The sequence below is a fragment of the Salmo trutta genome, chromosome 6 (assembly GCF_901001165.1).
Source record: "Salmo trutta chromosome 6, fSalTru1.1, whole genome shotgun sequence".
NCBI classification, from domain to species: domain Eukaryota; kingdom Metazoa; phylum Chordata; class Actinopteri; order Salmoniformes; family Salmonidae; genus Salmo; species Salmo trutta.
Window position 1 is genome coordinate 37660301 of NC_042962.1, and position 14361 is coordinate 37674661.

The window sequence follows — 14361 nt, forward strand, 5'->3', positions numbered from 1 at the left end:
CTGTCAGTGATTCATTTACAATTCAAGACACACTTAACTAGCATGGCTACCACAGCATTCTGCAGCGATACGCCATCCCATCTGGTTTGCTCTTAGTGGGACTATCATTTGTTTTTCAACAGGACAATGACCCAACACATCTCCAGGCCGTGTAAGGGCTATTTGAACAAGAAGGAGAGTAAATGAGTGCTGCTTCAGATGACCTGGCCCCCCACAATCACCGACCTCAACCCAATTGAGATGTTTTGGGATGAATTGGACCACGGAGTGAAGGCTGTCAAGGCTGTTGGAAAAGCATTCCAGGTGAAGCTGGTTGAGAGAATGCCAAAAGTGTGCAAAGCTGTCATCAAGGCAAAGGGTGGCTACTTTGAAGAATCGAAAATATATTTGTTTAACACTTTTTTGGGTTACTACATGATTCCATATGTGTTACTTCATAGTTTTAATGTCTTCACTATTATTCTACAATGTAGAAAATAGTAAATATAAAGAAAAACCCTTGAATGAGTAAGTGTACTGTAATTATTCAAATAATCATTTTATCAGGGTTTTAAACTCAGCAAATATAGAAACGTCCTCTCACTGTCAACTGTTTATTTTCAGCAAACTTAACATGTGTAAATATTTGTATGAACATAAGATTCAACAAACTGAACAAGTTCAACAAACTGAACAAGTTCCACAGACATGTGACTAATAGAAATTGAATAATGTGTCCTTGAACAAAGGGGGGGTCAAATCAAAAGTAACAGTCGGTATCTGGTGTGGCCACCAGCTGCATTAGCCCTTTGAAATAGCAGTTTAGCACCCTAGAGTGAATGAACTCTCAAACATTGAGGTTTTATAAAACGTCTTTCTCTTAGATTCCAGTTAGCCTCCACTCCAGCCATTCTCAAATGAGAATAGGGTGTTGGGGTCTGGTACCACAAGATCAATTCACAGTGACAATAAACATACTTACTTACTCCTCTTTGTCTTGAGTCAATATAAACGTTCCTTTTTCAGGACATTGTTTTTCAAAGATAATTCATAAAAATCCAAATAAATTCAGATCTTCATTGTAAAGGGTTTAAACATGTTTCCCATGCTTGTTCAATGAACCATAAACAATTAATGAACGTGCACCTGTGGAACGATCGTTAAGACACTAACAGCTAACAGACGGTAGGCAATTAAGGTCACAGTTATGAAAACTAGAGGCCTTTCAACTGACTCTGAAAAAAACACCAAAAGAAAGTAGCCCAGGGTCCCTGCTCATCTGCGTGAACGTGCCTTAGGCATGCTGCAAGGAGGCTTGAGGACTGCAGATGTGGCCAGGGCAATAAATTGCAATGTCCGTACTGTTAGACGCCTAAGACAGCGCTACAGGGAAACAGGACGGTCAGCTGATCGTCCTTGCAGTGGCAGACCACGTGTAACAACACCTGCACAGGATCAGTACATCCGAACATCACACCTGCGGGACAGGTACAGGATGGCAACAATAACTGCCCGAGTTACACCAGGAATGCACAATCCCTCCATCAGTGCTCAGACTGTCCGCAATAGGCTGAGAGAGGCTGGACTGAGGGCTTGTAGGCCTGTTTGTAAAGCAGGTCCTCACCAGACATCACTGGCAACAAACAACGTCGGTATGGGCACAAACCCACCGTCGCTGGACCAGACAGGACTGGCAAAAAGTGCTCTTCACTGATGAGTCGCTGTTTTGTCTCACCAGGGGTGATGGTCAGATTCGCGTTACACCGAGGCCTGTACTCTGGAGCGGGATCGATTTGGAGGTGGAGGGTCCATCATGGTCTGGGGCGGTGTGTCACAGCATCATCGAACTGAGCTTGTTGTCGTTGCAGGCAATCTCAACACTGTGCGTTACGTGGAAAACATCCTCCTCCCTCATGTGGTACCCTTCCTGCAGGCTCATCCTGACATGACCCTCCAGCATGACAATGCCACCAGCCATACTGCTCGTTCCGTGCCTGATTTCCTGCAAGACAGGAATGTCAGTGCTCTGCCATGGCCAACGAAGAGCCCGGATCTCAATCACATTGAACACATCTGGGACTTGTTGGATCGGAGGGTGAGGGCTAGGGCCATTCCTCTAAGAAATGCCTGGGATCTTGCAGGTGCCTTGGTGGAAGAGTGGGGTAACATCTCACAGCAAGAACTGGCAAATCTGGTGCAGTCCATGAGGAGGAGATGCACTGCAGTACTTAACTAGGCCCCTTTTTTCTCAATTACCACCTGACTGACGTGCCCAAAGTAAACTGCCTGTTGGTCAGGTCCTGAAGACAGGATATGCATATAATTGGTGCCATTGGAAATAAAACACTTTGTCATTTGTAGAAATGTTAAAATTATGTAGGAGACTATAACACAATAGATATGGAAGGAGAAAATCCAAAGAAAAACCAACCAGAATTTATTTTTTGAAAGACCATGCTCTTACAATGGAAAGTATAGGGGCATACTGAATTCTAGCTCCCAGGATGCAATTCCTATGGTTTCCACAGGGTGTCAGCAGTCTATGTTCAAGGTTTTAGGCTTGTATCTTCCAAAACGAATAAGAAATATGAGTTTTAGTTCAGGAACACAGTCTTGGAAATTCGTGTTTGGGCGCGCCATGAAGACAAGACGCACCTGCTAAAATCGGTTTCTTATTGAACATACTTCTTTCCGTAAGAAAAATTATAGTTTGATTACATTTTAGGGTATCTGAGGAGTAAATAGAAACCTATTTTGATTTGTTGAAACAAAGTTTAGGGGTAGATTTTCGGATTCCTTTCTCTGCATGTTGAACGAGTGGATTACTCAAATCGATGGCGCCAACTAAACAGACTTTTTGGGATATAAAGAAGGATTTTATTTAACAAAACAACACTACATGTTATAGCTGGGACCCTTTGGATGACAAATCAGAGGAAGATTTAAAAAAAGGGAATATTTAAATCGCCATTTGTGAATTTATGAAACCTGTGCCGGTGGAAAAATATTTGATGTGGGGCGCCGTCCTCAAACAATCACATGGCATGCTTTCGTTGTAATAGCTACTGTAAATCGGACAGTGCAGTTAGCTTAAATTCTTGTTAATCTTTCAACCGATATAAGACACTTGTATGTACCTAAATGTTAAATATCCATAATTTCTATGATTATTTATTTGAATTGCATGCCCTCCAGTTTCACCGGAATTTGTCCCGCTAGCTGGACGCCTAGCCCTAAGAAGTTTTAACCTCTTACATAGCTGTTCCTAGTTTATTAAATATATTTCCTGAATCTTTCCTATGTCTTGTAGTTTTGTTCTCTGGTATTTCTGTAAGCTGTGTCCTTTTTCTGTATGTGGTTTTATTTTACAATGAGTTTGTATGGGCCCCTCTCTCTCTCCCTCCTCCCAGGAGCACATTGGCTGGAGGAACGTCACCCGTCTGCTGGTGTTTTCCACTGATGCTGGCTTCCACTTTGCTGGAGATGGGAAACTGGGAGGGATTGTTCTGCCCAACGATGGGAAATGCCACCTGGAGAACAACATGTACACCATGAGCCACTACTATGTATGTATAATAATACATAATGTAGTGTTTTATACAACGGGTGATTCTAATCCTGAATGATGATGGGTTAAAACTGCTTTCCAGCCGGTGTCTATGCCTTGAAATGCCTGTTTACTCTGTTCAATCTCACTGCGCCAGCTTTGCAAAATAAATTTAGAAATCTATATTATTCAATTATTGAGTCTGCGTTGCCAAGGGCTAAAATAGAAGTCAGTTCTATTTGTGACGCAGCTCGCGCTACAAGTCCTGCCTCTCCCATCTCCTCATTGGTTTATAGAAGCAGGTACCCACGTGCCATCTCATTGGTTATACCAGTCCTTCTCAAATAGTGGGGCGCGCCCCCCTGGGGGGGCTCGGAGCGATGCCAGGGGGGGCGCGTGACCCCGGGGAACATGCTTTTTCTTGCCGCGGGGATTTATTTTTTTAACCGAACAAGAGCACACAGCACAGAGCAGGAGATGTGAAGTGCAGATAACAAACCCTTAAGAGACACCATGGAAAACTATTTAACAGAAATGAAAAGAAAGGCGGAGAGAGACGGAGATAATGAGACAAACGTAAGTCTCCCGAAAGCTAAGACGAGGAAATATGACGAAGCGTATGTAGCGCTTGGCTTCACTGTGACTACGGTGGGAGACGAGGAAAGACCGGTATGTTTACTGTGTCTAAAAATGTTGGCAGCGGACAGCATGAAGCCAAATAAATTAAGGCGTCACTTTAAAGACATTACACCCCAATCACACTGATAAGGCGCTTGAGTTTTTACGTGCCGAATATTGTCAACAATCGTCCCGCTTTGTGAATGCTACTTCAGTAAACCAGCGAGCACTGTTAGCATCATATAAGGTGGCGTACCAAATTGCTCAGTGCAAAAAAAAACCACTCCATAGCAGAGGAGCTGATACTGCCTGCAGCATTAGACATGGTCTCTGTCATGCTGGATGACGCAAGTGCTGCAAAAATAAAAACTATCCCTCTGTCCAATGACACTGTCGCCAGACGTATAAATGACATTGCTAACGATCTTAAAGAACAGCTGGTAGATAAAGACAAACGTTTTGCCTTACAGTTCGATGAAGCAACTGACAGCAACAAAGACTGTTTGTTTATCACTTATGTACGTTTTGACATGACAAACTCCCTGTGTGAGGATCTACTTTTTTGTAAATATGTCAGAGACAGAGCCACAGCTGAAGAGCTATTCAAAATGCTGGACTGCTTCCTGACTGAGAATGGGCTAAAGTGGGTGAACTGCATTGGTGTTTGCAGTGATGGTGCACAGACCATGGCAGGGATGAGAAAAGGACTTCGGGCACTCATCAAGAAGGCCTCACCTAATGCTGAGTGGACACACTGTGTTATACACAGAGAAGCACTGGCATCAAGGCACCTTTCCTCTGAATTAAGTGAGGTTATGACTGACATTGTAGGTGTAGTCAATTGTATAAAGACCAGACCACTAAAAACAAGAGTCTTCTCTGCTATCTGTGAGGAGATGGGAGCTGAACATCAAGCTGTGCTGTTTCACAGTGAAGCAAGGTGGCTGTCACGAGGAAAAGTCTTGTCCCGAGTTTTTGAGCTCAGAGAGCAGATACGAATGTTTTTGGAGCAGGAGCACAAGTATGACATCACAGAAAAATGTAGTGATGAGAACTTCCTGGCAAAACTGGCCTACCTGAGTGAGGAGCTAAATTAACTAAATCTACAGCTTCAAGGGAAAGATAAACACCTCCCTCAGGTCACAGACAAGATCAGCTCTTTCACTCGAAAGCTTGCAATGTGGGGCAGGCGACTTGATGAAGGAAATACTGATTCATTCGAGAACCTGCATGAATTTGTTGACACTACTGACTATGATGCCACCTCAGTGATTCCATATATTAAGGAGCATATTTCATCACTGATGGGATTCTTTAAAAAGTACTTCCCTGAAAACAGTTCCCAATATGACTGGGTGAGAGATCCTTTCAATGCACCAGCTCCAACTGGTTTCAGCTCTGCAGAGGAGGACCAGTTCATTGAAATGACGTCTGACTCCACATTCAGACTGAGGTTCACATCACAGACACTGAGTGAATTCTGGCTGAGTGTAGAGAGGCAGTATCCACTCTTAGGGCAGAGGGCCATGGGCATTCTTCTTCCTTTTGCAACATCTTATCTTTGTGAGACTGGCTTCTCTGCTGTTGCTGCACTGAAGACCAAGTACAGGTCCCAGCTAAACATTGAGCAGGAGCTGAGAGTTGCAGTATCATGCTTCAAACCCCGCTTCGAAAAGCTGTGCTCTGCAAAACGTGCTCGTTGTAGCCATTAATCCTGACTTCCTCATTTTGATAAAAAAAAAAATCTGCACAAATTGTTTTATTCATTTTTGTTTTATAGGTCAAAATGTTTCATATATTGTGCTCCTGAATTAATGTTGCTGATCAATTTGAATTTATTATTATTTATTGATTATATTTTATTTTATTTTTCAGTATCAAAATGGTCAAAAAATGTTTACAGTTTAAATAAGGGTTTAATTTTTTTTTAAATTTCAGGCAAATTGATGCACTTGAAGTCTTTTCTGTTACAAACTAAAAAAAACAATGTTAATAAAGTTATTCTTTGTTGTAAGTTGATCTATATTTTTCTTTTTCTTTAATGTTAATAAGGATACAATGTTATGCAGAGGTGTACTTATAACAATTTTATAGACAAATGATACTATTTACAGTCGCGGCGGAGAGTTGGGGGGGCGCGAAATGTTTACTTCTTCCTGGGGGGGGGGGCGTAACAGAAAATTATTGAGAAGCACTGGGTTATACCCATGTGGGTGACTGAAAGACGAATGAGGTCAGAAGCGGTAATGCACCTAATTTATGAAAGTAGACAATCACAATATAAAGTCAAGAGAAGAAAAAGCCTAGAAGGAGGAGAGATGACTAGAAACGATTCGGTTGACCATTTTATGTGTGGATTATTTGTCGGAGTAGAGGACCTTGTGCATTTCAGGTAAAATAACAACTCAATGTTTATATCCCAGGACAAATTAGCTAGCAAGTGCAAGCTATCTAAATTGCCATAAATGTTTCATGCTTTTTGACCAATCCCCAAATTAATGTAATTGGTTCAGAGTTTGTTTTGATATTTTAACCTACCGTGTCGTGATCGCGTTTGGTGTGGGGGGACAAAATAAATGTATGCACGATGGCGCACGCGCGTAGCCGGTTTGGGTTCGGTGTTAGGTAAGCACTGACTGTCACCACCAGCGCCAGGAGAATGGACAGTTCTTCCACTCATGTGCCATCAACGGAAACATCACTATTAACATCACCAGCTTGGTTAGCTCGGACTCGCCAACCATAATAGTTCTTGCCTATGTAGGCCTATTGGATGTTTACAGTATTGTCATTATTTATTGAAGTTCTTGTCTCTTATCATCATTGAATCTATGCTACCTAGCTACAGTTGAAGTCGGAAGTTTACATACACTTTGGTTGGAGTTATTAAAACTCGTGTTTTTCAACCACTCCACATATTTCTTGATAACGAACTATAGTTTTGGCAAGTCGGTTAGGACATCTACTTTGTGCATGACACAAGTATTTTTTTCCAACAATTGTTTACAGACAGATTATTTCACTTATAATGAATTCACTGTATCACAATTCCAGTGGGTCAGAAGTTTACATACACTAAGTTGACTGTGCCTTTAAACAGCTTGGAAAATTCCAGAAAATGTAATGGCTTTAGAAGCTTCTGATTGACTCATGATGTCAATTAGCCTATTGGAGGTGTACCTGTGGATGTATTTCAAAGCCTACCTTCAAACTCAGTGCCTCTTTGCTTGACATCATGGGAAAATCAAAAGAAAATCAGCCAAGACCTCAGAAAATAAATTGTAGACCTCCACAAGTCTGGTTCATCCTTGGGAGCAATTTCCAAACGCCTGAAGGTACCACGTTCATCTGTACAAACAATAGTACGCAAGTATAAACACCATGGGACAACGCAGCCGTCATACCACTCAGGAAGGAGACGCGTTCGGTCCCTTTGAGGTGAAAGTACTTTGGTGCGAAAAGTGCAAATCAATCCCAGAAAAGCAGCAAAGGCCATTGTGAAGATGCTGGAGGAAACCGGTACAAAAGTATCTATAAAACGAGTCCTATATCGACATAACCTGAAAGGCCGCTCAGCAAGGAAGAAGCCACTGCTCCAAAGCCGCCATAAAAAAGCCAGACTATGGTTTGCAACTGCACATGGGGACAAAGATCGTACTTTTTGGAGAAATGTCCTCTGGTCTGATGAAACAAAAATAGAACTGTTTGGCCATAATGACCATCGTTATGTTTGGAGGAAAAAGGGGGAGGCTTGCAAGCCGAAGAACCCTATCCCAACCGTGAAGCACTGGGGTGGTAGCATCATGTTGTAGGGGTGCTTTGCTGCAGGAGGGACTGGTGCACTTCACAAAATAGATGGCATCATGAGGATGGACAATTATGTGGATATATTGAAGCAACATCTCAAGACATCAGTCAGGAAGTTAAAGCTTGGTTGCAAATGGCTCTTCCAAATGGACAATGACCCCAAACATACTTCCAATGTTGTGGAAAAATGGCTTAAGGACAACAAAGTCAAGGTATTGGAGTGGCCATCACAAAGCCCTGACCTCAATCCTATAGAAGATTTGTGGGCAGAACAGAAAAAGCGTGTGCTAGCAAGAAGGTCTACAAACCTGACTCAGTTACACCAGCTCTGTCAGGAGGAATGGGCCAAAATTAACCCAACTTATTGTGGGAAGGTTACCCGAAACGTTTGACCCAAGTTAAACAATTGAAAGGTAATGCTACCAAATACTAATTGAGTGTATGTACATTTCTGACCCACTGGGAATGTGAACGAAATAAATAAAAGCTGAAATAAATCATTCTCTACTATTATTCTGACATTTTACATTTTTAAAATAAGGTGGTGATCTAAGACAAGGACTTTTTACTAGGATTAAATGTCAGTAATTGTGAAAAACTGAGTTTAAATGTATTTGGTTAAGGTGTATGTAAACTTCCGACTTCAACTGTACATGCCAATGATTTGTTTAGCATAGCAATGTCGAATGAATAGAATTAAGACTGGGTCAAAAGATGAGGAAATAACTAAAACAATAATGCCCTGGAACCCAGGAATTATTCCTTCACTCCGGGCCTTAGAACAGCCCTTGTCGGGAGTTGTCACACTGTAATGCCCGGGTTCTTAGGCATTATTTCTTAAATAATACACTGCTATTTACTGTATGTATTGTGGCTTTTTCTTTGTCTTCTGTGTGGTCTGTATTTTGAATATGACAAGATTTGAAGGTTATGGGCTACTTGCCTTAGTGATGTCATCAAAGGGCTAACCTGGTACCTGTACTTACTAATTGTCTCCCTGTAACAGGACTACCCCTCCATCGCCCATCTGGTTCAGAAACTAAGTGACAACAACATCCAGACAATCTTTGCCATCACAGAGGAGTTCCAGCCTGTTTACAAGGTCAGTCAGTTGTTCCTGTGTGTGTGGAAAACATTTATTTTCGAGTTTCTGTGCTTCTCTGTTGGAGGTTGGAGGAAGCCCAAACCCTTTGAAGAGCAGAGAAACATTTACCTTTGCTCTGCAGCATCTGCTCCTTTTTACGGGTAACATGTGGTTGTGTCCCAAATGGCAACAATTTCCCTATTTATTGCACTACTACTTTTGTAGTGCACTTTATAGGGTGCCATTTGGGACACAAGCCTCTGAATGTTCCCTTTTGCCCTCTACTGCTTTTCAAGCCATTTAGATGTCTGCCTGGAGTTCGACAATATTCCTTCATTATATCCACATCAGTCCCAATGCTTGGACAATGTTTGTCAACCTCGGGAGAGGTTAGGTTACAGCCGTATTCTCTTCATCAATCTACACACAATACCCCATAATGACAAAGCAAAAACAGGTTTACACATTTTTGCTAATTTATAAAAAAGAAAAAAGAAATCCATAAGTATTTCAGATACTTTACTCTGTACTTTGTTGAAGCACCTTTGGCAGCAATTACAGCCTTGAGTCTTCTTGAGTATGACGCTACAAGCCTGGCGGACCCATATTTGGGGAGTTTCTCCCGTTCTTCTCTGCAGATCCTCTCAAGCTCTGTCAGGTTGGATGGGGAGCATTGCTGCACAGCTATTTTCAGGTCTCTCCAGAGATGATTGATCGAGTTCAAGTCCAAACTCTGGCTGGGCCACTCAAGGACATTTAGAGACTTATCCCAAAGCCACTCCTGCATTGTCTTGGCTGTGTGCTTAGGGTCGTTGTCCTGTTAGATCTCTCTGTACTTTGCTCCGCTCATATTTGCCTCAATCCTGACTAGTTTCCCAGTCCCTGCGGCTGAAGAACACCCCCACAGCTTGATGCTGCCACCACCATGCTTCACCATAGGGATGGTGCCAGGTTTCCTTCAGACGTGACGCTTGGCCTTCAGGCCAAAGAGTTCAATCTTGGTTTCATCAGACCAGAGAATCTTGAGGTTGAGTGACCATCGGGTTCTTGGTCACCTCCCTGACTAAGGCCCTTCTCCCGTTCGGAAGAGTCTTTTTTGGTAGCCTTCCCAAGATCTGTGCCTTGACACAGTCCTGTCTCGAAGCTCTACAGACAATTCCTTTGACCTCAGGTCTTGGTTTTTACTCTGACATGCACGGTCAACTGTGGGACCTTTTATATAGACAGGTGTGTGCCTTTCCAAACTATGTCCAATCAATTGAATTTACCACAAGTGGACTCCAATGAAGTTGTAGTAACATCAGGATGCAACTGAGCTCAATTTTGAGTCTCATAGCAAAGCGTATGAATACTTAAGGTTTTTGTTTATTTTTAATAAATTTGCAAAAATGTCTAAACCTGTTTTGGCTTTGTCATAATGGGGTATTGTGTGTTGAATGCTGAGGATATATATTTTATCCATTTTACAATAAGGCTGTAACGTAACAAAATGTGGAAAAAGTCAAGGGGTCTGAATACTTTCCGAAGGCAATGTATATAGTGCACTAGATAGTGCATTGTTTAAGGAATATGGTGACATTTTAATACAGACTTTGACTTGGATCTTTGTCGAAATGTAGAATGTCACAACACTAAATAGTTTTAACTTTAGATTCAGACCTTACAACTACGTGTTTGCAGACCACAATCAAACTACTCTCCAATCTAAATGGTCAGGCAACCTTTTCTGGTGCAGTGATTATGTAGAGATCTACAGTCGTGGCCAAAAGTTTTGAGAATGACACAAATATTAATTTTCACAAAGTCTGCTGCCTCAGTTTGTATGATGGCAATTTGCATATACTCCAGAATGTTGTGAAGAGTGATCAGATTAATTGCAAATTCCTTCTTTGCCATGCAAATGAACTGAATCCTCAAAAAACATTTCCACTGCATTTCAGCCCTGCCACAAAAGGACCAGCTGACATCATATCAGTGATTCACTCGTTAACACAGGTGTGAGTGTTGACGAGGACAAGGCTGGAGATCACTCTGTCATGCTGATTGAGTTCGAATAACAGACTGGAAGCTTCAAAAGGAGGGTGGTGCTTGGAATCATTGTTCTTCCTCTGTCAACCATGGTTACCTGTAAGGAAACACGTGCCGTCATCATTGCTTTGCACAAAAAGGGCTTCACAGGCAAGGATATTGCTGCCAGTAAGATTGCACCTAAATCAACCATTTATCGGATCATCAAGAACTTCAAGGAGAGCGGTTCAATTGTTGTGAAGAAGGCTTCAGGGTGCCCAAGAAAGTCCAGCAAGTGCCAGGACCGTCTCCTAAAGTTGATTCAGCTGCGGGATCGGGGCACCACCAGTACAGAGCTTGCTCAGGAATGGCAGCAGGCAGGTGTGAGTGCATCTGCACACACAGTGAGGCGAAGACCTTTTGGAGGATGGCCTGGTGTCAAGAAGGGTAGCAAAGAAGCCTCTTCTCTCCAGGAAAAACATCAAATCAAATGTATTTGTCGCATACACATGGTTAGCAGGTGTTATTGCAAGTGTAGCGAAATGCTTGTGCTTCTAGTTCCGACCATGCAGTAATATCTAACAAGTAATCTACCAATTCCACAACTACCTTGTACACACAAGTGTAAAGGAATGAATACGAATATGTACATAAAAATATATAAATGAGTGATGGCCGAACAGCGTAGGCAAGATGTAATAGCTGGTTTGGAGTACAGTATATACATATGAAATGAGTATTGTAGGGTATGAAAACATATAAAGCGGCATTGTTTAAGGTGGCTAGTGATACATCAGGATGGCATAGAGTACAGTATATACATATGAGATGAGTAATGTAGGTTATAAAAACATTAAAGTGGCATTGTTTAAAGTGGCTAGTGATTCATCTAATACATCAAGATGCAGTAGATGGTATAGCGTACAGTATATACATATGAGATGAATAATGTAGGTTATGTAAACATTATCTATATAAATAATATAAAGTGGCTAGTGATAAATTGATTACATAAATTTTCCCATTATTAAAGTGGCTTGAGTTGAGTCAGTATGTTGGCAGCAGCCACTCAATGTTAGTGATGGCTGTTGAACAGTCTGATGGCCTTGAGATAGAAGCTGTTTTTCAGTCTCTCGGTTCCAGCTTTGATGCACCTGTACTGACCTCGCCTTCTTCACCACGCTGTCTGTGTGGGTGGACCATTTCAGTTTGTCCGTGATGTGTACGCCGAGGAACTTAAAACTCTCCACCCTCTCCACTACTGTCCCGTCAATGTAGATAGGGGGCTGCTCCCTCTGCTGTTTCCTGAAGTCCACGATCATCTCTTTTGTTTTGTTGACAATGAGTGCAAGGTTATTTTCCTGACACCACACTCAGAGGGCCCCCACCTCCTCCCCGTAGGCCGTCTCATCGTTGTTGGTAATCAAGCCTACCACTGTTGTGTCGTCTGCAAACTTGATGATTGAGTTGGATGTGTGCATGGCCACGCAGTCGTGGGTGAACAGGGAGTACAGGAGAGGGCTGAGAACGCACCCTTGTGGGGACCCAGTGTTGAGGATCAGCGGGGTGGAGATGTTGTTACCTACCCTCACCACCTGGGGGCAGCCCGTCAGGAAGTCCAGGACCCAGTTGCACAGGGCGGGGTCGAGACCCAGGGTCTCAAGCTTAATGACAAGTTTGGAGGGTACTATGGTGTTAAATGCTGAGTTGTAATCGATGAACAGCATTCTTACATAGGTATTCCTCTTGTCCAGATGGGTTAGGGCAGTGTGATGGCGATTGCGTCATCTGTGGACCTATTGGGTCGGTAAGCAAATTGGAGTGGGTCTAGGGTGTCAGGTAGGGTGGAGGTGATATGATCCTTGACTAGTCTCTCAAAGCACTTCATGATGACGGAAGTGAGTGCTACAGGGCGGTAGTCATTTAGCTCAGATACCTTATCTTTCTTGGGAACAGGAACAATGATGGCCCTCTTGAAGCATGTGGGGACAACAGACTGGGATAAGGATTGATTGAATATGTCTGTAAACACACCAGCCAGCTGGTCTGCGCATGCTCTGAGGACACGGCCGGGGATGCCATCTGGGCCTGCAGCCTTGCGAGGGTTAACACGTTTAAATGTTTTACTCACGTTGGCTGCAGTGAAGGAGAGCCCGCAGGTTTTGGTAGCGGGCCGTGTTAGTGGCACTGTATTGTCCTCAAAGCGAGCAAAAAAAGTTGTTTAGTCTGTCTGGGAGCAAGGCATCGTGATCCGCGATGGGGATGATTTTTCTTTTGTAGTCCGTTAGTTATCAGGAACAGACTGATATTCTGCAAAAGGTACAGGGATTGGACTGCTGAGGACTGGGGTAAAGTCATTTTCTCTAATGAATCCCCTTTTCCGATTGTTTGGGGCATCCGGAAAAAAGCTTGTCCGGAGAAGACAAGGTGAGCGCTACCACCAGTCCTGTGTTATGCCAACAGTAAAGCATCCTGAGACCATTCATGTGTGGGGTTGCTACTCAGACAAGGGAGTGGGCTCACTCACAATTTTGCCTAAGAACACAGCCATGAATAAAGAATGGTACCAACACATCCTCTGAGAGCAACTTCTCCCAACCATCCAGGAACAGTTTGGTGACGAACAATGCCTTTTCCGGCATGATGGAGCACCTTGCCATAAGGCAAAAGTCATAACTAAGTGGCTCGGGGAACAAAATATCGATATTTTGGGTCCATGGCCAGGAAACTCCCCAGACCTTAATCCCACTGAGAATTTATGGTCAATCCTCAAGAGGCGGACGGACAAACAAAATCCCACAAATTCTGACAAACTCCAAGCATTGATTATGCAAGAATGGGTTGCCATCAGTCAGGATGTGGCCCAGAAATTAATTGACAGCACGCCAGGGGCGGATTGCAGAGGTCTTGAAAAAGAAGGGTCAACACTGCAAATATTGACTCTTTGCATCAACTTCATGTAATTGTCAATTAAAGCCTTTGACACTTATGAAATGTGTGTAATTATACTTCAGTATTCCATAGTAACATCTGACAAAAATATCTAAAGACACTGAAGCAGCAAACTTTGTGGAAGTTAATATTTGTGTCATTCTCAAAACTTTTGGCCACGATTGTAGATGATTCATATTGACATACTAGATAATTTACTCTACGGTGTTCTCTCTCTACTCAGGAGTTGAAGAATCTCATTCCTAAGTCTGCAGTGGGGACACTCTCTGCAAACTCCAGCAACGTTATCAACCTCATTATTGATGCCTACAATGTAAGTATAAATTGAATTGGATTGTTTACTAGACAATATGCACTGCTGCACACA

At 42.7% G+C, this 14361-nt stretch overlaps 1 protein-coding gene across 4 annotated transcripts in view; it reads left to right on the forward strand.

Annotated features, from left to right (window-relative positions):
- The window catches only part of LOC115195888 (integrin beta-1), a 48867-nt gene that overhangs the window by 22223 nt on the left and 12283 nt on the right, over window positions 1-14361 (forward strand). For all 4 annotated transcript variants that reach the window (XM_029756229.1, XM_029756231.1, XM_029756230.1 and 1 more), the window contains exons 7-9: window positions 3390-3545; window positions 8958-9053; window positions 14218-14307. In XM_029756229.1, coding sequence (XP_029612089.1) covers window positions 3390-3545; window positions 8958-9053; window positions 14218-14307 — 342 coding nt within the window. The remainder of the gene's footprint in view (window positions 1-3389; window positions 3546-8957; window positions 9054-14217; window positions 14308-14361) is intronic.